The 27,915-nt window shown below is 33.7% G+C and overlaps 3 protein-coding genes and 1 long non-coding RNA gene across 5 annotated transcripts in view; all 4 read right to left on the bottom strand.

Moving 5' to 3' along the window:
• Nucleotides 1-347: 347 nt before the first annotated feature.
• Nucleotides 348-26,674, bottom strand: LOC144844113 (uncharacterized). 2 transcript variants are annotated; one of them, XM_078700845.1, is made up of 28 exons: nucleotides 26,566-26,674; nucleotides 26,102-26,183; nucleotides 25,254-25,336; nucleotides 24,637-24,813; nucleotides 23,614-23,682; nucleotides 22,740-22,872; nucleotides 22,020-22,114; nucleotides 21,530-21,609; nucleotides 20,940-21,072; nucleotides 18,156-18,208; nucleotides 17,634-17,699; nucleotides 17,152-17,242; nucleotides 16,431-16,529; nucleotides 16,034-16,091; nucleotides 15,534-15,748; nucleotides 15,019-15,066; nucleotides 14,690-14,726; nucleotides 14,499-14,587; nucleotides 7,411-7,631; nucleotides 6,399-6,594; nucleotides 5,725-5,803; nucleotides 5,192-5,337; nucleotides 4,812-4,852; nucleotides 4,467-4,560; nucleotides 3,999-4,042; nucleotides 3,270-3,472; nucleotides 2,453-2,568; nucleotides 348-2,053 (listed from the first exon to the last, which is right to left on the bottom strand). In XM_078700845.1, exons 1-28 carry the CDS (start codon nucleotides 26,671-26,673, stop codon nucleotides 1,889-1,891), a joined length of 3,021 nt encoding a protein of 1,006 aa, XP_078556971.1. In that variant the 5' UTR covers nucleotide 26,674; the 3' UTR covers nucleotides 348-1,888. The 2 variants fall into 2 exon arrangements, 1 of the variants encoding a protein (XP_078556971.1); XR_013612388.1 differs by lacking the exons at nucleotides 348-2,053; nucleotides 2,453-2,568; nucleotides 4,812-4,852 and having other exon boundaries at nucleotides 3,386-3,472.
• The window catches only part of LOC144844114 (uncharacterized), a 55,141-nt gene continuing 32,108 nt past the window's right edge, over nucleotides 4,883-27,915 (bottom strand). Inside the window, exon 3 of the transcript XR_013612389.1 lies at nucleotides 4,883-4,896. The gene's annotated coding sequence lies outside the window, so the exon portion shown is untranslated. The remainder of the gene's footprint in view (nucleotides 4,897-27,915) is intronic.
• LOC144844901 (uncharacterized) lies at nucleotides 9,299-13,520 on the bottom strand. Its single transcript, XM_078702010.1, has 4 exons — nucleotides 12,917-13,520; nucleotides 12,714-12,820; nucleotides 11,461-12,483; nucleotides 9,299-11,293 (listed from the first exon to the last, which is right to left on the bottom strand). Exons 1-4 carry the CDS (start codon nucleotides 13,350-13,352, stop codon nucleotides 9,299-9,301), a joined length of 3,561 nt encoding a protein of 1,186 aa, XP_078558136.1. The 5' UTR covers nucleotides 13,353-13,520.
• Nucleotides 19,373-19,621, bottom strand: LOC144844167 (uncharacterized). The gene is made up of 2 exons (XR_013612397.1): nucleotides 19,586-19,621; nucleotides 19,373-19,508 (listed from the first exon to the last, which is right to left on the bottom strand). It is a non-coding gene; the product is annotated as an uncharacterized LOC144844167 (long non-coding RNA).

The raw sequence follows: 27,915 nt of genomic DNA, 5'->3' as shown, positions 1-27,915 counted from the left end.
GAATTGAATGAATGGAGTGAATGAATGGAGTGAATGAATGGAGTGAGTGAATGAATTGAATGAATGGAGTGAGTGAATGAATGGAGTGAATGAATTGAATGGATGGAGTGAATGAATTGAATGAATGAATGGAGTGAATGAATGGAGTGAATGAATTAAATGGATGGAGGGAATGAATGGAGTGAATGAATTGAATGGATGGAGTTTATGAATGAATAAATGAAGTGAATGAATAACACTATATTGATTGTATAAATCTTCAACATACAATTTTAAAAACTAAATACTGTAGTTATTAATTTCAGTTTTCTTTATTTTATTTTTCCAAAATAAACAAACTTGATAGCTCATACTTATGCACTATGAATAAGATTGAGAAAGATAACAGAATAGTATATTTCTGATGTGTGATATCTACAGTCAAACATTTAAGTTGTATAAAATTAATTAAAAAAATCAAAAGAATATTAAAATACAATAAAAGCTTGTTTTGTTCTAACTATAGAATTAAAAACTTTAATGGCTTCATTATAATCACTTCATTTGGCTAAAAACGCATAAATACATATTTCAGATGTATATAATTATACTTGTGATAAGAAGAAATAATATTTATACATTATTTTTTAGTTAGTATTATGATATATCAATTTATATATTTTCTATAAAAATTAGCTAAGCAAATAAATACCATTGGTAAAAAAGAAAAAATAAATAATAAATCTAAGAAACTTTGCTCTACAGTGGGACAGAGGGTGCAATATCAATCGGAAACATCAAATTGTAGGGTACTGTAGAGTAACACTACAACAATAAGATAAGTTTAAAATAAAATGTTATATTGCACTTAAAAAAAAAAAATCACACACTGCTTAAATACAAAAAAAATATATATATTGTATATAAACCAGTTCCTTCACAAGGTACAAGTAAACCATTGTTATCACTTTTTATTTGAACAACAAAAGAATTGAAAATCATACACATACTTTGTTTCTACAGCTTATATTGGGCTATGCAATGGATAAAAATACTGGATCACTTTAGAATATCTACATTGGCTTCTTAGTAAAAAAAAAAAAAATTAGTAAAAAGAACCTTTCTCATTTCTTTAAAAAAACATTTATAATATATTTAAAAACATTGATTTGATTTTCTTTATATATGTACAACGATATTGTTTTCTTAATATTTACAAACTTTTTTTAGTTCTGATATGATTTGTTTATTCATTTTGAATATGAATATAAAAAAAATATGAAAACAAATACATTATTTGGTCCTAAAAATATAAAAAATTGGTAATGATGATATGATATTGGTGGGAAGGTTATAGTGGACTGACCTCTTAATTGCATTGCGTTCTACGGTTGCAATTTTTAATCTAAATTTCTCTTTAAAAATGAATTTGAAATATGTATATATAGACAAAATTGTATTCTTCCTTATATGGATTGAAAATGGAAAACAATTTTAATACTTTATTTCTACTTTATAGAAATAAATTTTGTTCTTTCTTAATATACTTTATATTTTGTCTGGGGCCTGTTTCTCCCTTATAATCTCAACTTACTAGTCGCAATCAATACTTGGTGCCAGTGAATAAATGTGTTTAGTTAGTGCATGGAGGAATTATTCTAAATAATTCTTCCATGGTTAGTGTTAAGATTGTTTATGGTGTTGTAGTGTAGTCATGCTCAGTTCTACACTAGATACATGTTATTATGATCTAGTTCGCTGTAGGAGTCGGCCAGGTCTAGCATGTGTGTTTGTATTGTTCATGTGAAATCCAGAATAAATTGAATTGAAATTACCCATGAGTTTCAATAACACTATGTATTGGGTGTTCATTAAATGTTCTCATACATATCTACAGAATGGTTTATGTTCAGGTGTGGTGACTCTGATGATCTTTGTTCTTCTCTTCTTGTTCTTTGTCATTGATTTGAAATTCTGGAGGTGTCTTCACCTTCAATTTGAATTCCGTCTTAAATTTCTCACATGATTTTCGGAATTTTGAATTTGAATCTTCTTTGATCCACTGATCAACTTCCTACAAGAAATATGACATTGAAATTGGCAAAGCACCTTATTGCCATATCTTACCAGGACATCCACTGTTGTAATAATCTTCCTAAGATTTGATCTAAGAAATGCTTACTTCAAAAAGTAGTCTCAAACTTGATGTGATGGTTATATCCAATGTTTAAAAAAACATGAAACACAACCAAAGTCTCTTTTACCCGCACATCATTACTGCTCTAGGGGATGATTGTCACTCATTCTGTGTTGTAATTCTGTGTCCCAACTTCTTATAACTGTCTTCAAAATCTTCTTCCAATTTAATTTTAAGGCTTTATTTTTCGCCTCTTCAATTTTATCGTTATTCTATTGGTTATTTGTTTAATTTTATTCAAATTACATGCTCCCTTTGTTCATTAATTAAACTTACCTTCAGTATCCTATTCTTCTTCAGATAGAAATGCCTCATTATAACATCTTCAAATCCATAGGCTGGATAATCAAGGTAGTGTAAGATAGCCCATTTCATGCAGTTCATTCGCACTTCTGTCAAATTTGAAATTATCAAATTATAGACAGCAAATTAATATAAATCCCACTGCTTTATTTAGGCTAAATTTGGACACAAGGCTTGGGGAAATCCATTGTTAAGGCAATTCGAGTATAATTAAAAATTCAAATTTTGTACCCAGTCCCCATTACACTTACACCATAAATGGAAATAATTATCATCAATAATACTATAATGATGGCATGTTAGCATCAATGGGTAACAATAAAATGGTTAAAATCAATCGACAAACAATTGTAGCTAGTTTGGCCAACAAGAATTTCTGTTCCAAACCATTTATATGACAGAAAGTATTCACATAGAAATATATATTTTATGAAAATTTGTTGATTTTAAGATTTAAGCATTATCATATTTCTTCTTCTGTAGCTAGTTTCAATTCATCATTGTTCATGAAAAACAATGCTCTTCTATAGCTAGTTTCTATCCCTCTCACTGTGAACCTTGCTATTGTTTTAGCTTTCACACCAGTCACACCCTATTCCACTTATATTCCCAGTTTCCTGGACTTTCTGCATTCTCACTCCTGAGGACGATCAAAGTATATTGATCGAAATGTCGAGAAACTCAACAGTTCTTTTCATAACTAAATATATGTGGTGTACCGCAAACTATATATCAACATTATCATATTTCCTATTATAATAATTAACACAGAAAATAAAAAGCTAAGCACCTCTATTGTACTCTTTGTTGTGTTTTTCACCTTGAACTGTACCAATTTCCCTCTCAGTGCCAGGCTCATTGAAAAATGGATCAGATACCAGTATGAGTGACTGGATAGATACTAGAATTTGAAGAATCGTTGACGTTTCATTCCACTGCTCCCCAGAGAAACCTTCCCATGTTCCAAGCAATGAAAGACATACCCTGCCGCTACTGCAGTTTACAAGATGTAGATAGATAAATGATTATAAAATTGTTACTTTGAAATCAGAAATTACAGTAGTAGATACAATAATGGTAGAATAAACAGGTAAACACAAATAATGAATGATTTGAATGGGAATAATTATTTTCATCATGTTGATATAAAGTTTACGATACACCACGTATATTTAGTTCTGAATTGAGTTTCTTCAAGTATGTTGATCAAAACTTTGAGAAACTCGACAGTTTCAGAACTAAATATATGTGGTGTATCGCAAACTTTATATCAACATTTGACATGTATTGTTGAGATATATTTACAATACAATGATACAATATTTTCAAGCGGCAATTTGACATTTTTGCCCTGTTAGCAAAGGTTGCAGAATTCAACATGGAACACTACTAAAACTTTGGTCAAATGTCGTGAGGTAACTTCCCAAATGAACATAATCAAATATTTTTGTTCTATTTACTATCTATTTATGAATTATCATTATAATTACTATTATTTATCATAAGAAATTTATATTACCTGTACAGATTTGGATTGAAACGAACAGTTCCTGAACCTGTTGTCTAATTTAAAAAGAAAATGAAAAGACATTATTTAGCTGTGTTTGCTGTTGCTGTCTTTTCTAAACTTTATTCAATTAATTCGCTGCTTCCATCTTGAATCAATGCTGGAGGCTAGGCCATTCAAAAAGGCACCGCGTGGATTTTTGACTCAGATTAAGAGTTATAGATGGTGTACACAGCAGGTGAACAAGGATCAGTCTTGCAGGTCTTACATTACATACTATTCTCAAAATTTGTATAAAAACCTGAATGTGCAATAATACCATTAACTAAAACTGAACAGCACATAACCAATCAAAATGGTAAAGGTGTGTTATAACATTGTTTATTGACTTTGTAGTATTGGATGGTAGGTTCATAAAGACGTGTTGAGCATGTGACAATAGTAATGCTGTAAAGTTTGTATTTATTTTGCCAAACTTACAAGAATAGTAACCATTGGAGGAGCCTTTGGGTAACTTGGAGGAAAAAAGATATCAAATACAAAGCAGCCACCTGAATATGGAGTACCTTCTGGCCTACAATGAAAATAACAGTTATAATTTAAAACACACTAATTGAATGGCCTACAATAACAAAGTTGGAATTTGTATGTTGTAGAAAAATACTAAAGAAGCTTTTAACATTTGATTTAATGTGAGGAATATACAATGTATTTTAAAGAACACAGAACTGCGCCATTGAGGTTGATAAGACAGATCACCAAAACAAACAATACTAGCTACTATCTATTATTCAGTATGTCCAAATATATATATAGTGTACACACCCAGTAATTAGGGCTCTCATAAGGTTGATTTTTTCTTCATCCTAAATTGAAAAAGAAAAGATAATGCAAAATGTTAGTTAAAAAACTCATAGCTGAATACAAAAAGGTGTACAAAATAGGTTTTTCATGATCATAATCTGAAATTAGCCAAGTATAACTCAGTAGCACACCTATCTCAGTCTTCAATCTCCAATATAATACAAAATATTGTTACTTTAAATATAATAAATAATAATAATAAAAAAGAGAAGAAAAAAACAGTATTGTTTGTAACTTTATGTGGTTGAAATAGATTACCAAATGTAATAGTACAATACATATTGTTTGGTAGTTTTTTTGAAAAAAAATAAATGAAAACAATTAATTGAAGTTGAACTTACAGATCTCACAAATATTGTGGATGACAATGAAAATGGTAATGATGATGATAATGTTGAAAGTTCTTGAGCAATTCGGAAAATCTGAGATGGAAGTGGTTTGGCAATCTTTTGTGTATTCGAATAGAGACTACGGCCAGCTCCTGTTGCTGTTGAAATAATCAAGCCATCATAAACACTTTTAAAATATGTATAAGAAATGTAAACTTATATAAAGAAATGTAATTAGTTTGTAATAGGAACAGGTAGTTAATAAAAATTCTATTTATGGTTTTCCTGGTCACATGTAAAAATAATTGTGGTAATGTAGAAATTAAGAATTATCATGCTTTGACAATCGGCATATTCTTGTTTCTTAAGCTATGTCTACACTATCAAACAAAAAAAGTGTGATGTGCCCAAATATGGCGGTGATGTGCCCAAATATGGTGGTGATGTATGACATCATTATGTCTATATATGGGCACATCACATTTGTTTGTTTGATAGTGTAGACAGAGCTTTACAAATGTTCTGATCAATTTAGAGAGACTTACTTGCAAATGTAAACTGCATAAACTGTAGACATTGTAAGTGCTGGTAATACAACTCTTCTATGTTACCATTAATAGAACCCTGAAAAATATACATTTATTTAGTGTGTTTATTTTGATTTCTTTATCATACATATTTCAATGTGTCCTCAAACATTTGACAAATTTAAATGTCAATTGGGATATTTTTATTTGTGACAACCTACATTACAACCTTACTTTCTTTTTTAAAAAAAATACAAAAAATACTTAATCCATCAATATTAATAAGTTTGCGCCTATGGAATTTATATCTTTATAATAACAACATTGTGTTCACCATACCTACCACAAATTTCAGATTACTAGTTTCAATATAAGGACTCATGTGACGAAACAAGACAAACATGTAGATGCACTCAAGCAGTTTAACTGCAGATATTTCAAGTATTTGAAAAAAAAAAGATTGTTTGCATTTTCCTGCCCTTATGCCTTTTTTTAAAATGTTTATATATATATTGTAACAGGATGTTTCTACTTGTATAAGCTAAGCTTCTGAGATTCCCCCTTTCCATTCTTTTTTCTTCTCTTTGTACTATGCTTATTTAAGTGTGTTTATGAATGTGTATAATGAATGGAAATAAAAGACATATTTTCATTATTTAAATTCAATTTATAAGTTGATTTTAATGGCATACCTCATCAGAACTAGTGGATGCATCACCACATGCACATGCACCATTACAACTAGGACTACTGTCACTTGTCAAGACATTTTGCATTGAGTCTTCTGTGCTTTCTGCATCAGCGCTAGATGGAGAGTCATCTTTTACTGCAATTGTAATTGCGTCTTGTAATTTTGTGCGTACCAGGTGTGAAACACAGAGAAATTGTCTATAAAATTAATGATAAACAAACAACATTTTTAAATTTATATGTATACATATGATTAATTTTTGTAAATTGGTGACAATTTTATCCGGTACTTTTGTATAGTGTTTTTTTTTTAGCTTTTGGACACCATATTTTTTTATTACAAGCTCTTTATTTCTTTTTGCTGTTCCTATCCTTTTTATTCATTATTGTATTTAATTACATAGCCTATGGAAATACGTGAACATGATTGGTTGAAACTGCATCACATGACTACTGCTGCGAGGATCGTAAATCGTATATGTCCTCGAGTACGATGATATTGACTGAGTAATTTTCGCATGATTATCGTGTCCCTGTCATTAAACATATAAAATCCAGTAAATTCTTGAGGAGATATTGACTGTGTAATTTGTGCGTGGCAACACTCGTGTTTGGCGATAAATAAATTAGTCGTCTACTGTGACTCAAAACCACAAAGATTAGTCCACATCATCACGAGACAACGTTTTACATGCCGCGCCATGTAACTTGCTTGAAGAAATAATTCAACTAAACTATTTAAAACTATGCATACATAGCACCCTCATTTTGTTATTCGCCCTCTATAGATGCGACGAAAGACTAAAATCTTATATTTTACCTTTAAACAGGCAATATCTGTATACATGTATGTATATTTTATGATGAATTAATATATTTGAATTAAAAAACATGACAATTTTGCATGATGATTACATGATAAAGTAAATATATAAACATTAAAATCATATTATTTCTGAAATTCAAAACTACATTAATGTATCAGTTAAACAAACTTCATGTACATATACACACCTTGCTAATGTTTCACCAGCAACCGTTGTGTTGTAGTTTTCCATCAGTAACTCCTCCTCACTCTTTTCTTTCATTTCCTCAGAGTCCACCATTCCGCATGATATTGCCATCATAAGAAGCGATGGTTTGGATCCTTGTTCCACTTTCATTCTTTTAGAGTCTTGATCCTTTGGAATACTGCCATTGCCAATTTTATCCACATGTTGAAGGACCCCTGAAGCCTATAAAATTAAATTTCAATTTAAATGTTTTCAAAACTAAAGTTGTATTACATGTCATTTTTATATTATTGTTCCCAGGGCGCCATGACAGACCAGTCTTTTTGATTGATTAAGAGTGCTTGTCACCAAAAATCAGACATATTCGTAATTTAGTGGCAAGGGTAAACATTTCGAATTGGCTCATATTTTGCACATTGGTAGACCTTGATGTAAGTAAACCTGATGTGTAGTTTGTTTGGTAAAATATCGCTTAGTTTTCGAGAAAATCGAAAAATAACGATTTTCGGCCAATTTTGTTAATTTTTGGTGTATAATTTACATTAAGTTTAACAGCCTCTGGAAGCCAAACGTAGCTACCTAGCGTTTAAATATTTTACACTTATGTTAACTAGCATCTTGACAATAATTAAGTAAAGTTTCAAAAAATTTGATGAAATTCTAAGATTTTTACTAATTAATTACTAATTAGCATATATAAAACTCTTAAAAAGTAGGGTAAAAACAAACGCGTTTTTTTTCATGTGCGACGAATTTTTTTTTAATAAAAAAATCATCAATCTAAAGTTTAGATACTAATATTTATGAATCAAGTAAAAACAATTTGGGGAAACTTATTTGCGCTCCGCACCAGAGCCACAAATTTGTAAGAAATTCAAAGATTTTATCTGTCGGCAAGATCAATCGGATGTACCTATTGTTCTCTATTTACATATTTAAGGTAAATTTTACTATGAGAAACAAACTTTAAAGGTAAACTGAAAGGTCCTGAATAATTTGGATTTACGTTTTAATATAAACACAAACTAAAAATAAATTTCTAGTAAAATTTAAACGACTAACCCATGATGAAATTAAGCAATTACTATCTGAGCTCAACATTATAACTCGCTTAGCTTCATCAAGCCTGTTATGTTTTCCACAAGGTGAATTTATTCTCGCGAATTGAACATTTTTTGCATGCGCAGTTTATTTTTTATCAACAACGTGTTCCATTGGGCGTGCGCGTATACGCGAAAATGTTTGATTTGCGCGAATAATTTCGCCTAGTGGAAAACAGGCTTTACAACATAATTTTCTTATCTTCTCATATAGGGAGTTTTCGCACGAGCACGTTAACGCTATTTTCCAAGCTCCGCCCACTTTGTAAACAACTTGGTCTGTGCGTGCGCAAGCATTACGAAAAACTTTAGTTACGTGCGTCGAGAACCTTATTTCTGAAAAATAGCGTCAATGAAAAACGTTAACCAAAACATGATTAAACATGCCTGGCTAGGCTTAGTCTCTAAACCCAAGGTATTCCGTGATTTGTTTTAATACCTGTGGCGTATGTTGCGTGCGCTACACATGTGTTGCGTTCTACACTTCCCGTCGAAGCGCGAAATCAAAACGAGCAAGTACGTTAACGCAAATGTTCGCTGAACTCTGTTGTTATGCAAATGAGTAGAATGGTGACAACCGTTAACGTTCATGTGCTCGTGCGAAATTTCCTAATAATTCGTGGCCTAAACAATAAATTATTGTTTTACCATTGTTTCACCCCTTCGCTTTATTAAAAATTTACAGAACGCGACTTAAAATACTAACAATTTAGACAACAGAATCGTCCCACATATTAAATTGTTATTTTAAAGAATTCTCACAGACACAGTTTTACCTTCGTTGCTACCTTAATCAATCGAGCAACTGCACGTGGAAACCAGCTTTCCCAGCAAATCAATGTATGGCTTCTTGCGCTTTATGGTTATATCTGTGGTATCAAGTTCAAGAGAAGCACACATTTCTTGCAACATTGGCAAAGAGAATCTGGAGAGTTTTTCTTGAGCTTTCAGTTCACAAATATTATGCCTTTCAAACATTATTGGATGCTGCAAGCCTATTGTGTCCAGTACGGTTTGCGACAAAATTTGAATTTCTCTTTCTTTTTCCGTTTTTGAATCGTCTCCATTTTCTTGGACTTCGTCACCATCTTCATTACTATCGTAATCATTATCTTCGTCATCATCATCATCATGAACGGCTGCATCTGTCCTCCTTTTTTTAGCTAAGCGTGAGAAAAAACTTGCAATCTGCTGTGCTGTTAAAAATTCACTCTTGCTAAATAGATGTGAACCATCGCTGTGCCTGGCCGATCTCATCTCTCGTGAGACATCACATGGATCAGCTTTCTGTCCTGTCTGCTCTCCAACGTCAAAAACATCAATAAGGTAGGTTTTCTGTGGAACAGAAAATCGGGTTTTTTTTGCAGAGGACTTTAACGCCCAGCCCATTTGCAGGTCGGGGCCAATGTCAAACCGTGGCAAATCGTTGGTTCTTGTTGGTTCTGGATTTTTAGAAGTACCCTCTTCTAGTTGTGTTGCGTATAATTTCATTGCCCTGTCATATAGTGTTTCATGTTCTAGTGCGTTCTTGTGATTTTCATAATCTAAGTGTTTCTCTAGGGAAGAGTATCTCTGATATGACCTAATGCAACCTTGTTCGCGACAAAAGAACAGTTTGCTGGGGGTGCCAGGACTTTCTTCACTTTCTATTTGTTCGTCGTCATTTATATCAGCTTGTTCTTCATGAGATGTCTTGGCTTGTATTCTTGCTTTTACTGTAATAAATGATACTTGATTTTGATCAGACGTTGTATCCTTATTATGAATTAAATTGGGTAGTTTCGAGGGCACACAGAATTTACTCAAAAGTAGATTTTGTCCTGCACCAATACCATACGCCATCCAGACCTTCATGGACCTGCTTCCATACTCTATGTTGTTGATGTGACTCACACCTTTCCATTTCCCTGCTGCACAAATAGTACCAGTAGGTAAAGCACAAACTATGACTTTCACTCCAGGAATGCCTCCAAAGGACTCAATTGCTGCCTTCATCTGCTCTGGATTTTCAATATCTTTTCCTGAATTAAGATATTTATTCATGTGATTTTTGATATGGGCTGCCTTGCGGTCACATGCGCCCTTCCCCCCTTGAGGGTCCGAAAAATCAATACGTCGGATTTTGATCTTCGTTTCTTTCGCTATCTTTGGTAACGAGAGTAATGTTAGGGCAGAGTGGTAGCATCCTGCATTATCTTGACGCAGATACACAGAGTGTATATCGGGTGCAATAGATGGCAGCTGCCTCAACACATCGTCGATGATTGCCACAACAGTAGTACTATCCTGACTGCAAGATTTAAAAATATGCACAAACGTAAGCATCTGTACCTCTCTATCTTTATTCTTTTTCGTCAAGACCGTTATGTGCCACGGAAGTCCACGCTTTCCAAACCAGTCTCTTTGGCTTTCGCGGTATTTACGTGGTACAAACTTCATCGCCCAGTCTAAAACAATTAGGGCACAACCAGGATTCAAATCTCCTAAAATATCATGTCGTGCAGCGTCTTGGTTAATGGATCTTAAGATATGCGCCTTCCACGTCTCGATGTCTTGGACTGACCGTGTAATTACGTACTCCATGTCATCTTTTTCTTCAGAAGAGCAGCGCACTTCGTTTAAAGCTTCAAGAATTTCAGACAAAGCTTCTGGAAATATACGACATCTGTCACATCTTGCATTGTGGTCATGATCACAGACAGTCTGGTAATATTTGTCTTCGCAAGAACTAAGAGCATACGCCCTACAATGATCGGCAACTTCAGAATGGTTAGAAATGTGAATCTGCAATAATATATAAAAGGACTTGTATAAAAAATGTAATTAGTCTTGAATGTTTCTTACATGCTTTACTGAGCAACATACAACGCGCTACTTTGCCTTTTTTATTATATTGTTTTTCTATTTATACTGTAGCAGTTATCAAGATATTTAAACAAGATTGTTATTACCTTATAGTCACCTTTTAGGTAGCGCTTGGCATCTTTAAGTTTTTGGTTTGTTTGTTTGGCCCAAGTCAAACCCATTTCATAGCAATCTCCCAGCTTATCAACGATGTTCTCCAGGTCATCGAAGGCTTTTCCACCATTGGCAGAGATATAATCAAGGCCCTGTAAGGATTTGCGTACAGAAGCAGAACAAACACTGAGAACTCTACGCAATGTACTGCGGCTCATAGGTTGAAAATTCTTCTCTTGACAGTAACTCTCGTATTGAAGAATACATTGTTCTGCGATAAGATTACGCACAACATTTGGGATTTTTATAACTCTGTCTGTAGAAAGTTTTAGAGTTTTTTCTCCAAATGGCAAGTCTTGTATAACTTGAGAACTTGTTATAAAGGTAACAAAGTGGTCAATTTTCCCTGGCTGTACGCATACTCTAGTGTTCTTTAGAGGTTGAATTACAGAACCTCTACCATGTAACAATAAATGGTGTTTGGCCACGTTAAAACGGTATCTAGTCAAGTTAGGTATCCATTTCTGCAGTTCCTTGAAGGTAACCTTATCAACCATGATCGATAAAATCTGACGTCTTGTACTCCAGTGGTTAGTATGAAGATAGCATTCTGATAGCGCATCTAATAGAGAAGAATCGGTTCTTTCGTCAGCTTCTGTGGTTTTATCACTTGATAAGCCTTCAAGTAGAGTAGTCGACTGACCAGGTGCGATTTCTTCCAGGCACATAGAGACAACTTGACGAGCCTTGCGCATGTGGAAACGTTTAGTACGGTCTGAAACTTGCTCCAGCGGTGCAGATAAAGGATATCTAATTGGACTGACGTCCCTTGAATTGAGAAATGCATTTAATTTTTCTCTTGGTGTAGATTGAATTGATTCATCTTCTGAGGTAGCTGAAGCAAAAGTTGGATCGCAAAATTGATATAGGCTCATTTGAGTATCCATAACATCACACGCCGGTGTTTGACAAGTTGGAGTGGCTAATGGCATGTAAAACTCATCCTTATTACTTTCCTGAAAATAAGAATAATATTGGTAAAAAATTACTACTGACTTTGATTCAATTATTGACGCACTGATTCGTGATATATATAAAATGATGATGACAATGGCAGGGAATGTAGAAAATATTCCTCCTACCACCAACATACGAAAAAAAATGAACAAAGTAACATGAAACACATTATTTCCGCCAATAAATGCGTATTCATAAATGTCATACTGTACGGTATTTTTTAACTTACAGTTGTTAGTGCGCTCATCTGATCGACGAGACTAGGGTTATTTGTTTCAGTGTTCGAGGTTACAGGTAACAATGACTTCAGCATCTTACGGCAAGTTGAACAGATACCTGATAAAAAGCGTAAAAACATTTACTTACAGGGTTTTGTTTAACAGTTTAAATTACATTAAATATATAAATATATAAAAATTAAATTATATTTACCTGAACCAACTTGCAGGAAAGTTCCTGTTTTCTTTAATATTAGTTGCGAATCTTCTTTGCTAATACCCCTATCGCACTTGGGTCCCTTTCCTTTGCTTTGGATGTGATTAGAGAGATCAGGCGGCACTCTACATCTGTTGTTATTTCCTCGAGACCAACCTAAGCCAAGTTCCGATCGATGCAAGGGACAAACAGTCCAACTATGTATATCAGCGGGCAAGGTAAACATGGCTGCTCGACTAAGAATTAGGTCTACCTCACTATCAATGCCCGTAAACCTAAACATGTGTCTGTGTGCAGCGATTTCCTTCTGGCATGCTTGTAAAGGTAGGACTTCAGTGCTCTGTTTGCGGTCTTTTCTATCGAATCCACAAGCTCCGCCAACAACCGATTTAAAAGAACATGAAATCTCCATCTTGTTTGAACTTAAAGCCATCAGACAATAAGTATATATAAAAATTATTTTCAACACGTCTTTACATTGTAAGACATAAACTAAAATGGATAACAAATCAGTTCCGTTGTCAACGCCAATGAAGATATCGTTGTCTATCGAATATATGCAGTAAAGTGTTTTGTCTACTGTGGTTAATGTTTTGAAACATTCTCGCTGAGTAAGTTCGACCAGGTTCGACAAACAGGAAAACGATAACAAGTTAAAACAAATGTGTTTTTCAGTTTTATCCTATAAACTATGAGAGGATGGAATAATTTATAATAATGTGGTTTGACAAAGAATAAGCGAGTGATTTTTAGTTAATTGCTTAATTTTGTATATTGATTAGTAATTGAAATTTTACCAGAAACGTATTTTTAGTTTGTGTTTAAATTGCAACTTAATTCAAAATTATTCCAGGAACTTTCAGTTTATCTTTCAATTTTGTTTCGCGTAATAAAAGTTTAGCTCAAAGCGACTTAGATTGCTAAATAGATAACAATAGGTACATCTGATTGATCTTGCCGACAGATAAAATCTTTGAATTTCTTACAACTTTGTGGCTCTGGCGCGGAGCGCAAAATAGTTTCCCCAAATTTTTTTTACTTGATTCATAAATATTAGTATCTAAACTTTAGATTGATGATTTTTTTATTTTAAAAAAATTCGTCGCACATGAAAAAAAACGCGTTTGTTTTTAACCTACTTTTTAAGAGTTTTATATATGCTAATTAGTAATTAATTAGTAAAAATCTTAAAATTTCATCAAATTTTTTGAAACTTTACTAAATTATTGTCAAGATGCTAGTTAACGTAAGTGTAAAATATTAAAACGCTAGGTTGCTACATTTGGCTTCCAGAGGCTGTTAAACTTAATGTAAATTATACACCAAAAATTAACAAAATTGGCCGAAAATCGTTATTTTTCGATTTTCTCGAAAACTAAGCGATATTTTACCAAACAAACTACACATCAGGTTTACTTACATCAAGGTCTACCAATGTGCAAAATATGAGACAATTCGAAATTTTGACCCTTGCCACCTAATGTTTGATTTTTAGTGACTGGCTCTCTTAAACCATAAATAAAAATAGATTAAAGAGTAGAAAATGCCTATAAACACATGAAATAGAATTCATACTTACACTGTTTTCTAGTACTGATAAATGCTGGCTGATAGATTTGTGTTGATTCGGTAAGTTGCCCAAAAGTCCTACTAATTTTGGTTTTAATGCTAAAATAAAAAACAAGATTGATAGTTATTACATTTTTGAATGTGCAGTGCAAATATTGTACTCTAAAATTATATCAATATAATTTACTGTAAATAACTTACCAATTTCTTTAATTATGTCGAGTATAACTTTGTAAAGCTAAAAAGAAGATAAAAGTGAAATATTATTGTCATTATATATATCATTATTATTAAATAAAGATAAATAAAGATTAAAGAAAATATTAGTTTCAGATGCATTATCTCATGGTTATTCTAACTTGGTACCAATTTGTATCTTTTTGGCATTTTGAACCAAGTCTTACTTTCATTAGGTTGGTAGAGTAGTGAGATAAATGAGTATTGCAATATGCTATTTCGTTCAACTTTTTTATTATTTCATTGTATATTAACGACATTTTATTTGTAGAAAATTCAAATATTACACTTACAGATGTGTGTCGACATATTTCAAGTAACGAAACATCCTTTAAACTGGCCTGAAAAGAAAATTGTATGCATTACATTTTTACAAGATAAAAGATACCAGAAACAACAAGAGACATGAGTTCAGGAAGGAGTATATGTCTACTTTGGCAATGAGGGTAAGAACATTTTGGGGAGTAGATACATTTTAGTTAGATAGTTAGTTATCATTTTGCTATAGAATGTAAAGATTAAAGGCACATCCTTTATAAACATGTCACTATTGGCTTAAGAATTGGTCAACCAATGACTAGGCTATACTATTAATTCATTACACACATGCTTGTTACATTATATTTCTTCCTATAGCGTGGTTCTCACTAGAACGCAACGCAGGTTTGATTTCACGCAGGCAGAGGCAAACACAATTATTAGAAGGGCATTTGCTTACGTTGCGTAGATTGCGTTATGTTGCGTCGCTAGTGGAAACTAAGATTAACGCTGGACAGCAGTATGCAGACGAATAAAATGTTTACACTACCTCCATAAATGTTAACAGAGCTGATCCTTCGATAATTGCATAGAGATATGTAAGGGAGACCATCTCTTTCATGTCCTGGTCGTCAGACATTTCAGACTCTAACAGTAGCTGATTGGAGCAGATGTTTCGAAGTTGAACCACTATATTGTTTAACACTACAACTATTTGTTTATCCTTTTCCTTCTGAGCAGCAATAAATGCATTTATATCCCAGCCTTATAATAGAAAAGGTAAAAATTAAGTTAATACTATACAATATGCATATAAAATCATGACTTAGGCTAGTAATGTTTAGAGTTTATTTTTCTCTCCCTTGAGTATTAAGTACATTTTTTCTGTTAGATGAATTTTCTTGTGTAAAATTGTGTTTGTGTGTTATGGAAAGTTCTATTTTACAGCATGAACAGTAAGATATTCTTGTGTGTGCCCAAGACCTTACAAACATTGTTTACAAAAATGTTTCGTATCTTCTCAGTATAAGGTCTTTGGTTGAAACTTACCGGGTCTATTATTGTGCCCATAACCAATTCCTTTTTGCCAATATTCATTGCCCCGTCCCTTAAAAAAAACCATTAGTTAATTTAATTTGTTGTCAGCTGAAAACCCATTAAGTTCTCAGTTAAGTTATAGATAAATGGGTGCACTATTATCAATAAACATGCCATTACTTTCATCTCTGATTCGATGCTTCCGCTTTCTCTACTCTACCCTTCCCCATTCACTCTCTCTTTCTTGCCTATAAGGTCAATACTAACCTCTTTTCTGCCCTCCAAAATTGCATTCAATTGTAAATAATTGTATTTTTTCTACTATGTATTTATATTGTATGGCATGGCAGCTAATACAATTGATATTGAATGAAAGTCCATAGTAAATTGTTGAAATTTAAAGTTTTACCTGATTTCGTGGCACTTGCTGATTTGGTCTATAGTGTACCGGCTTTGAGTTCATCATTGATAGAAACTCCTGATTTGCTCTTGGATTGATTTCACTCACCTACAGTGAGAGAAAATGTTTGAAAGTGAAAAATGTGACTTAAGCTCTGTCTACACTATCAAACTTTATGTGACAACAAAATGTGATGTGTCCATATATGGACACGATGATGTCATATCACTACCATATTAGGGCACATCACACTTTTTTTGTCAAACTACTATGATAGTGTAGACAGAGCTTAAAGTAGCTTCAAGAAATTTACATTTTTATTTGCATGCTCATAAAGTTGGAAAATTCATCTACTAAATGGTGTATTTTAATTGCAATCTTGTTTATCAACTACAGTAGTATGGTTGAACATTAGTGTTGTGAAAACATAAAATTCATTTTACATGTGTATTATGTGTCTGTTAAGGTGTTTATGTTCTACATTCTTAAAGCTACGGTCTAGACTATCAAATTTGTGCCCAAATATGGTAGTGATATGTCCAAATATGGTAGTGATATGACATCATCATGTCCATATATGGGAACATCACATTTGTCACATAAAGTTTGATAGTGTAGACAGAGCTTTAAAAAGAAATGTTGATTACTTCCACAATTTTTTAAAATATTCTTTCTCCAGTCAACAGACTGAATCGGAGTCTAAAAATAGCTCCAGAAGATGTTTACTTACCAATGCTAGCTTGACAAGATCATGTTCTAAGTCTGTGTAAGCACCTTCCCAGTAAACCTGTGGATCATTCCTTGCACTGTCTACATCAACTCTGCACACATAAAAGAAAACAAGTCTTTGATAAATAGGCCTACCATAACATAGTTTCGTGTCAATTTATTGCACAGGTGTTTTCCCAACTCTGACACTATTGTATGAAATACTCAAAATCTTTCCTGTAACTAAAACAACCCTTCCTTTTTCTATACATCCTACACTACTTATTTATATCTTACCCATATACCTGTTATATTTTCGATCCACTACAATGTACGATGATAACGTTCTCAACGCACTGAGAATCTCAGTATTCAGTACAATACATGTTAGATTTGAGCAAACTATTTTTAAAATAAAACAAGTCTTACACGTGATATTTTACAATTCCTTGCCTTAGCTTATAGAAAGTTATACATATAATTTATTAAAATATAATCACTTACCTGGCCCATTTTTCTAAATAATCCCAGATTTCCATCAACACCGTTTTCATGTCTTTAGTCGGATTCCTTAAAACCAAAGAAAAGTAACATTTTAAAATATAGTATTAGATATACAAAAAGATAATAGTCTACTCTTAAGACTATTAGGGCCCGTTTATACAACACGCTAAATCAACATGTTTCTACTTTGGCGTGTTGTATAAACAGAAATTGATTCCTTGTTACTAAACCACCTAGAAAGGCTACTTGAGGACCAGCCAAATTTGGCTGGTTGGTGAGCTGAAGTAGCTTTTTTAAGTAACCTTAGGGGACAAGTTGCGCTTAAATAGCAGCAAACGTTTGGCTGTGACTGATTTTCCTGTTCCTAAGTTAAAATTCAAGTATGAACTGCTCAGTTCAGGGGATTGACCTTCGTCTATGAAAACATGCAAGTAGGCGTGTAAAGTAAGAAGAGTCTTGTATAAACTTAGTCTTAGTTAATGTTCATATACGTGAGGTTTATTGAGTAAAATCAAAGCTCACCAATATGATAGCTTTAACATGTCCAAGTTTGTAACACGTTGCATCATTGAATCCTAAAAATAAGTCAAATATCTGATAAATGACAATTCTATAAGAAACAATTCTCGCAAACTTTTAAACCATTTATTTGATAGAAATGACACACATTCGATTCTTTAATGATTCAGTTTCTAATTAGAAAGTTTAGCAATTATTTGGGGTTTAGTGTGACTTTTAAGAAATTTTATTTATATATTTTGTTTATAAACAATAAATACCTCAATATAGTTATTTGCTTTATATACCTTTAGTCGAAAAAATAAATAATACATTGAAACATTTGGGTATGTCTCTGAAATTAACTTTTGTGTGTTTAAAGCTCTGTACACTATTTAAAATAGTTTGAAAAAAAAAAGTGTGATGTGCTCAAACAGGGCCGTAACCAGGTTTGACGGCGGGGTGGATCGTTAAGTTCTTTAGTGGAACCCAGGGGCGGATCCAGGATATTGAAATAGGGGTGGCGTAGCTTTGCGAGCGAAGCGAGCAAACATTGGCTGGGGGCCAGGGGGCCGCCAAGGGCCCCCGGTCGGGGTCCAGGGGCCGACGGCCCCTGGAAATTTTGGCGTTCTAGCGCATTGTAAGTCGTTTAAAACGATTTACAAACATCTCATAATGTCATTTACCAAACACTCTAAAGCTCGCAAATTACGACATGTGGAACATGCATCTGATACTTACCTAGGGTACCAAATGCAAGCTAACAACTTGCCTGTACTTTACATCAAAATTTTTACAACGCGACGATGTTTTTCAGCTTTTATAAACTTGTCCTAGCCTAGGCCGGTATTATTTTCTTACACGCGCGCCGGGTCGATCGCGGTCACTACTTCTTCGCATGCAGCAGTAACATGACGTCACGTTAAAGCGGTCGTCACAGAGTCTCATGCATATTAATGAAGCAAACTTGCTGAGAGTGTTTTCACCACGCAACACATGCGACGCAAGATTTATCGAAACTCCGAGCCATCTACTGACGGTCATGTTTTTGACAATTAAAATCACGGCATATTCAACGACCTGGTTTAAACGATCGTTTAAAAATTAGCGGTCCGGCTCGATTACATTATATTTAGTGATTTGAAAAAAACAAAAACACCTCTTTTGTCATGATGTCATCGCGATGTGTTTATGAGAATCATCGACGGGAAAGCAAATAAAACAACATGGGTCATGAAATGCTGCAGCATTGTTAATATTTTAATAGTAATACGTTTTAATAAAATGTAGCCCTAACGGGATAATTTTCATAGGCACTATACAGTCCTAGCCTTTGTTTTTATTGTACTTAATAAATGGGCGCGTAGTATAGTAGCACTGACCATGTTATTGTTATCTATTTTTAATCTATTTTAAAATAACCGGTTAAATTGCGTTATGCAGCAGAAACAGACCCCATGTGGCTTCATCAACTCTATTGATCGTCTGAGGTACCGCTATTCTACAATACGGGAGTGACGGTCACAAAGGATGCCGACCTGCTTAGTGGAACGCGACCAAGCTCACCACGTGGCTTTTATCAACTTGCTCTTTTTACACTTAACTGTGACGCTAGAGATTGATAGTACACAAAGGATGTCGACGTACATGCTTGGTGGAATGCGATCAAGCTGACGATATGCTCCGACGTACTATTTTCAATATGAAAATGTGCAAACCATCGGTGATTGATGACCGTCGAAACGATACGTGTTTTTAAAATCTATTTAATTTAAAAAAAAAAAAAAAAAAATCTTTAAAAAATAGGGGTGGGGGGGGGGGGTTGGGGGGAAGGGGCGGACGCCCCATACGCCCCCGCTAGATCCGCCACTGGAACCATACCCTCGATTTTTTTTTCTCTACATTTCCGGCTATTCTCTTTTGTATATGAACTATAAGTATAAGTTGGTGTAATTTCCAGCCCACAAATTTCAATTGCCGACCTTATATTGTCAGAGGACGGCATTCTCTTGCCGACCGAAATTAGGCTAGATCCCTCCTCCTTTCAAGCCTCCTAGCAACAACATGGTACATTAGGGATCGTATCATTGAGACTTTAACAGGCATATTCACCATCATGTGGTGTTTAGGTAAAAAACCATGGAATTAAGATGATCTCTGAATTCACTCAACCGTTGCATCTTGCACTTGCGTGTGAGCTGCATGCTTTCTCTATCAAGCAGCTGGCTGGGCACGTCACACGCACGCGGAGACCTGTGTAGGGGAATACCCTGTTATGTCAAGCAAACAACTATGCTCTGTGTACAGCTCGCTAGCTCCAGAACCACGATGTTCAGCAGTTATCAAATAGAACTTATCTTGTAAATTTTAGTGTTAGGTTTTTATATTTTAGTTAAAATATATATATATATATTAATTAAATTTATTAAGGCTTGACTAGGCCTGTAGTGAACAATCGTCGTGTTGTGTTAGTATGCCCAGCAAAAAAAAAGTGGGAGGCCAAGCGGAACTCGCTGTTCAGCGGGGGGGATCGTACGATCCCCCCCGATCCCCCCCTGGTTACGGGCCTGTCAAATATGGTAGTGATATGCCCAATATGGTAGTGATATGACATCATCATGTCCATACATTTTTTTGATAGTGTAGACAGAGCTTTAGACATGTGTGTATTTTAGAAAGTCTTGTTTATAGTATAAATCAAAGTACTGGCCAAATTTGACTGCTTCCCAAACATAGTAAGTTTTACTGTACTTTCTTTTAGTCACAATGTGTTATGAACAATTTATGAAATATTTGGTGAACTCTAACCTGTAATTTTGGCCTGATGACCTTGACTAACGGAGGGTAGAAAGGGTACAGGCCAATGGTGAATTCCAATTGTAGTTCAATGTAGTTGTACCCAAACTTTAAATTTATTTCTTTCAAATCTGCAGCAATATCACTGGGCAAAATACAATTTTAAAAAGATATAATGTAATTAATTCAATTCAAATTTATTTAAAGGGTAGCTCTCGGTATAACATTTTTACAAATAAAAAACACACATTTTGGAAAAAGTGGCTAATTTCATGATGCTTATTCAGCTTTTGGCTTGGTTCTTATTAGGACGCAATGTTCTTGTGTTGTGTCCTACAATAAGTAGGGTTATTACCAATGTTGTGGTAGAAATGTTATACCAAAAGCGATTTTTAATTACAATTATGAGCATGCTCACATATTTTTTTATAGTTATGTCTACATTAACTAGTTTGACAAAAAAAAAGTGTGATGTGTCTAAATGTGGTATTGATATGATGTCATAATGTCCATATTTGGACACATCACATTTTTTTGTCGCCTACAGTTTGATAGTGTAGACAGAGCTTTAGAAATATAAAGAATTTATTATTTTTGTTTACCTGTCTTCCTTGAAATCAAATAGTTTTGCATGCCATTTGTAAATATTATCTTTAATTGGGTCAGCAGAGAACTTTAGTTCCTAAAAATATCAAAATTATGGTGAAGTTATGTGACTACCAAGATTGGTCACTATATTTCATTTCATTTATTTTGTCTCCATAAAAATACAATTTACAAAACGTAGACAACGAACAAATAACACACACTACCAGGCAGAGATGATGATTTTTTTTTCTAAATATCTAAGCAATGTTTTATAGAAACAAAGTATTACTATCGGTGAACAAAGACTGTGTCTGATCTTGTATTATTGACACTTATACACAGAAAAAGATGAGTTAAAAAAAGTACTGTATGCTAGGGTTAGTGTAAGACACCCTCAACTCATTTTGCAGTCTTACATGCACTGACTGAATGAGTATATAGAACCTAATTCTGAATTGTTTTTTCCATACAGGCAGAAAAAGTCTAAATAAATGAATATCTGACCTTTGACTCTAGAATGGAGATGAGATCATTAGCAAGAACTCCTGAAGCTGCTCTAGTGCTGAATATCTGCCTAGTACCTTGACTGTCACATTTACCTGCATTGAAATAATTGTAGTAAAACATGATGGTCAATTAATCAATTAATATATTTAATAGATCTAATTAAGAGTTTTTGCACACAGTGAAATCGTTGTACAATCTTGGTGATTACATAGAAGTTTTCCCATGCAATAGAACTAATATTGAATGGCGGCTCATGATATGAAATCGTACCCATCTTAAAGCTCTACAGTGTGTCAGATTCATTCACATCACAAGATAGATCTCTGAAGAGACAGTGCTATAAATATATTAATTAAAATAATAATTTGCAAAGAAAAAACGGTCACATGATGAATTCAGATACTTTTTAATTTAGACGAGCAGGACGTTGAATAAAACCAATGTATATTATTTTACTGTAGAATTGGACTAAATTCGAAATACCATGTGATACAAAACCATCCAATCAAATTACCAGGGTATATGAGAAATAAACTATAGAGTTAAGCTATGTCTACGCTATCAAACTAGTTTGCAAGAAAGGTGTGATTTGCCCAAATATGGTAGTGATATTCCTAAATATAGTAGTGATATGACATCATCATGTACATATATATATAGGCACATCACATTGTTTTGTCACATAAAATTTGATAGTGTAGACAGAGCTTAACATACCTGGAGTTAAGTGTGGAGCTTTTGAAGATGATGGCATTGTAATCAAACTGTTATGAATTGGTGAAGCATTCAAACTGGATGGTTGCTTTTTCATTGCTTCTCGTATTTCTGTTTCCTTCGTTGCCCAATTTTTCTATTTTAAAAGACAATCTCATACAAATTTGTAATCTTTTACAATAACAATGACTCAGTAAGCTAATAAGCAGAAGGCTAGAGTTTGAGTCTTGGTTGGAGTGTATAGCAGATTTATGACTTTTATTATTTTACAATTATTAATTTACAACAATGTCAGGCAGTTTGAACTTTCACTCTTTGCCTTTTTACATTTTTAAAATTTCATATGCATCCAGCAAGTAACTCGTCAATTACAGGCTGGATAAATTATTTTATAATTTATCGTGCTTATAAACTAAGTCTCATTTGAGGTTTGAGAGTGGAGTTGAAAGAGTTGTAAGTTACAACCCTGGCACTAGGTCAGGATTAAACCCCGGCACTAGGTCAGGATTGAACCCTGGCACTAGGTCAGGATATTGAACTCTGGACCTTGGGATTGGAAGGCAAGCATGTTAACCACCAAGCAGCTCCACTACTATGATATCTTAAAATATTAACTGTTTATATTATGTTGTGATTCCATTTACAGAAATCATGTACATCTTTTAAAGAAAGCTCTCCAAGTATAATGACTGGTATATAATTAGGTCGTGGGAAATAGTTAAACAAAGGCGTTATATGTGTACTACAAGATGTCAATCAGTGAATTCCAGATTAATATTTAGGTTGGGTGAAACACCATCTCCACACAGCTAGGATTTTGAGTGACTATTTCAGAAAATTTACAGTGATAATTAGAGAGCATAACCAACAAACTTACCCTTAATTTTGTTACTTGTAATTCCCATTCAGTTGTAAAGTATGAATCATCATCCAGCAAAGAAAAATCCTATTGAATTAAAAAAAAACATATTTTTGTTTTCAAGAACTACACAATTTGAAGGAAACAAATTGGTAAAATAATAATAATAATAGTACAAATTTGTAACACGCCAATTCCAGCAGTAAGTGACCAAAGGCGCAGTTTATGAGAGAGCTCAATCTGAAAGAAAAAGATGAGTTTTCAAGGCAGATTTAAAGGCGATAGTAGACGAACATGATCTAATAGAGACGGGTAGGTCATTTCATAAGCGAGAGGCAGCAGAAGTGAAGGTGCTTAGGCCATACGTTTTAGTGTTAAAAGTCGGAATGGAAAGGAGATTTTTTTAAGACGAGCGAAGGCGACGGGAAGGTATGTGAAGAGGAAGAAGGTCAGAGAGATATGAAGGGGATTTGAACGAGAGAGTTTTATAGGTTAAGAGAAGTATTTTAAAAATTACGCGCTTTTCGACTGGTAGCCAATGAAGACTACGGAGAGCAGGAGTGACGTGATTGTATCTTGGGGTGAGCGTGCATACACGGGCGGCATTATTTTGGATGAGTTGCAGGCGTTTAATTGAGGAAGACGGAAGATTGAACAATAAGGAGTAGTTGAGCCGAGATGAATGAAGGCGTGAGTGAGAATTTGAGAGGAGGTAAGAGTAAGGTATTTTCGGATACAACCAATATTGCGAGCATGGAAATTAGCAGATTTGCAAACCGAGTTGGTGAAAGTTGGTGATCAAAAAATTACAACAAGATTTCTTACGGATGCAACTGCTTTAATTTGTGTAGTTTCAATATTCAGAGGGCGGAAAACACGTTTGGGAAAAAGAAACTTGGAGACAATGATAATAAATTCAGTCTTATTGGCATTGAGTTTGAGCATGTTGTTTGTCATGTTTGTCAAAAATGAAACTTAAGGTAAAAACCAGACATTTTAAGACAGCCAATTTATATACATTGTGGAAAAGGTTGGACCTACTTCGTCGACAGTTGTTTCATCTTCAGCTGTTGTAGTTTCATCTTCGTCTTCCTCCCCTTCAGTCTGGTCTAATGTCAGATCTATGATTATTGGCTTAGCAGGCATTGTAACATGCAAACTTAATGCTTTGTCTAAGACATCAGTCAGCAAAAGCTTTCTTTTACTGTCTCTGAAAAACTAAGTCAAGAAAGATAATAATAATATACAAAAGTGCAGCTGCTGATCTTGGAAGTAAGACTGTTGCTATTACAAAATCTAAAGCAACACAAATCATTATGGTCTTAAGCTCTGTCTACACTATCAAACTAGTTTGACAAAAAAAGTCTGATGTGCCCAAATATTGTAGTGATATTCTCAAATATGGTAGTGATATGACATCATCATGTCCAGATATGGGCACATCACATGAAGTTTGATAGTGTAGACAGAGCTTTAGATTCAACATTGCATACTATGATTTTTTGACTTTTTTTCTGAAGTTATGATGTTACTCTTGTTCTTACTTCATATTGTTATTACCATATTATTATTAAAAAATATATATTTCAACAATGCATGTTTCAATACATTATTTACTCTTTCAATTTTATATTACCAAATTATTATTACTGTATTACCTCATTTAATGATTTTTTCCATAAGAAATGATCATTTCCTGTATCAACATTGAATGTGCATCCGGAGTTGTATCTTGGATAGTCTAAAAAATTTGAAGACAATTTTATGAAGCTAAAGAAAATAATCTACTGATTATTCTAAAGTTACAGAATTATTAATTTCAGACTCAATTGTCCCCTCCTTCACCCAGGTAACTGTATACACCTGTATGGGTTTTTGATGCTTCAACCCAGCCTAGGACATGCTTTCGCTGATATCTTTTCTTAATCTAGGCTTTACACTAAAGACAAACATTAAATTAAATTGATTTTATATTATAATTTATTTTTACTTACACTTGTTATTTTGAAATATTAAACTTTAAAAGAGTATAAAAAAGGTGAAAAACATTGTCGCGTTTTAAAAATTCAAGAATTGTCAGCGCGTACATATTTTTTCACAAACTATGGCGATGTAATTTATGAACCATTTGATTGGTCAGTTTTAATGATCGTAACCTTGAAGTTGAACTCGGTTTAACTTTAAAAAAAAAATTGAATATTTTAACGATTTTTAATGTTGATTTGTACCCCCTTTTCCTGTAAAATCATTGATAAAATCATACGTAAATGGGTGCATAATATAGGCCTATATATTATAAAAGGCCCCCCCCCCCTAAATCCGTCCCTGTAGATCGTCATCAAAAGCTTTCCCAAGATAAAAAATCAGTACTTATTAGATATCTTTTTGCATAAATACAAATTCATGATTGTTTTTGTCAGCAATTGTTTTGAGAATTCATTTTGTATAATTACTAGAAGCAGTTTTAAAAACATTCCACAATACAAATCAACAATTTTGTCTATACCTTTTGGACAAAAAAGTTTGAACTCATGTTGACCAGCTAGAAGTAGATTAAGGCATACACGTCCAGATTTGTCAACTGTACTCTGAAAAAAAATTAATACTAACATTCTTCAAATCTGGTTGTACGATAGAGAATGAAATATTGTATTCATATTTATGGTAAAACTTGTAGCCATGCATTCAATTTACAAGGAAATATGTACAGAGTAGTGCATTTTATCAAGAAAGTAGGGGGAATTTAAAGGCAGTTCTGTGGAAACTGATCTGGTCTGGTTCCTGGTGGGAAACGACGAAATGATGTCTTTGCTGTGTGCTAGGACGGGGTGAGGGAGCAGTTGAATGACACCATCACCACTACTCTTTTAGGCTACTCCTGTCAGGCTAGCCAACAAGAAGACTAGCCTAGTTATTATATTGTGAGCGGAACCTGCAAAAATATTTATTCATTGTGATCAATATACTTACATCAATCATTATTATGGTTTCGGTAGGATCTTTCGTGAGACCATTCCATGTCTGAAATTCTTCTTCTAACATGGACTTTTCATCCAAAGCATTCATGCAAGCAGCCATCTTCAATTTGACAGAGGAGAAAAAAAAACATGTTATCCTTGTAGCGCCCTCTTGAGACGATACAAAGTACTTCAAGACTTTGTTGTTGAGTGTCTGAATAATAATAAATTACTAAACAAAAAGTAGGCCTACTTGGGACTTGTTGGGTTCTGATATTAGAATATATTTGAAATTCTTTGTAGTTTATTAACCAATAAATATAAAAACATTGCCTGAATGGCGGACAGTTTTTTCGATCAGTTTTAAAAGAAAACAATGTAGGATATTCCCATGAGGTAGGGCCATTCCGCCAATCGATTACACTGAGAGTAGGCCTAACGGATACCAGTAACACTTAAGTTTTTTTTATGGAAATTCCTCAACTAGCCTATAATTCCTATAACTTCCCAAATAATGTGTGTTTATCGGAATGACATTATGGCAGGATTTTAGTAGGAAATGCAGACTTTATTTGGCTCTACGCAGCAAGTTTAATAACGGCTGGTTATTCACACCAACTTCCTTTGGAAATTCCATTATGATATTTATGTAGCTATTAAGGATAACATAAACACTCTTAAAATGATAAACAGGTTATAAATTGGACATTGGTGTGAAATTTAGCCTAACATAACAACTTGAAACCTACTAAACACCAAGGATGTTATTACATAATATATGTACATTCTCACAGATTTCCTCATCTTTATCGTTTCAAATTAATTAATTAAATTTCAGTATATCACCGGGCGGTTTAGAATTAATGTTCTGTGCCCGATGTGTTTATATATAATTATATATAAACTGTATTTAGACACGAGACTGTACAGTACACCTCGTTCAATCAACATTGATTGGTTTTACACAAGTTCGTAATATTACAAAAATAATCAAACACTATATAAAACCGAAAAAAAATAAACCAAATAATTTGAAAAGAAAATTACAGCAGAATCCCTTCCATCTGACACCCTTATATAGGGGACACCATACCGTTACAGTTCAGCGACTGCTAGCTGAGATATTAGTGGTAACTAGCCATACGAATTGGTTGAAGCACTTAATAATATAATATTGTTAGTTATTCATTTTAACAGCAACAAAATTGTTTTCAAGAAAATGATGAAGGGTGTGCCGAAGGGGAAGGGCGTTTCAAATTTGTCCCGCCTGCTATACTTTTAAATCGCTTATCCAGATGTTATACATAGTTAATACTGAAAATGGTTTAAATGTGTCCATTGGGTATGAAAACATAGAGGTTGC

The sequence above is a fragment of the Antedon bifida genome, chromosome 6 (genome assembly GCF_963402885.1).
Source record: "Antedon bifida chromosome 6, ecAntBifi1.1, whole genome shotgun sequence".
Taxonomy (NCBI): domain Eukaryota; kingdom Metazoa; phylum Echinodermata; class Crinoidea; order Comatulida; family Antedonidae; genus Antedon; species Antedon bifida.
The sequence above is the reverse complement of the archived record's forward strand: the minus strand, read 5'-3'. Positions and strand labels throughout refer to the sequence as shown.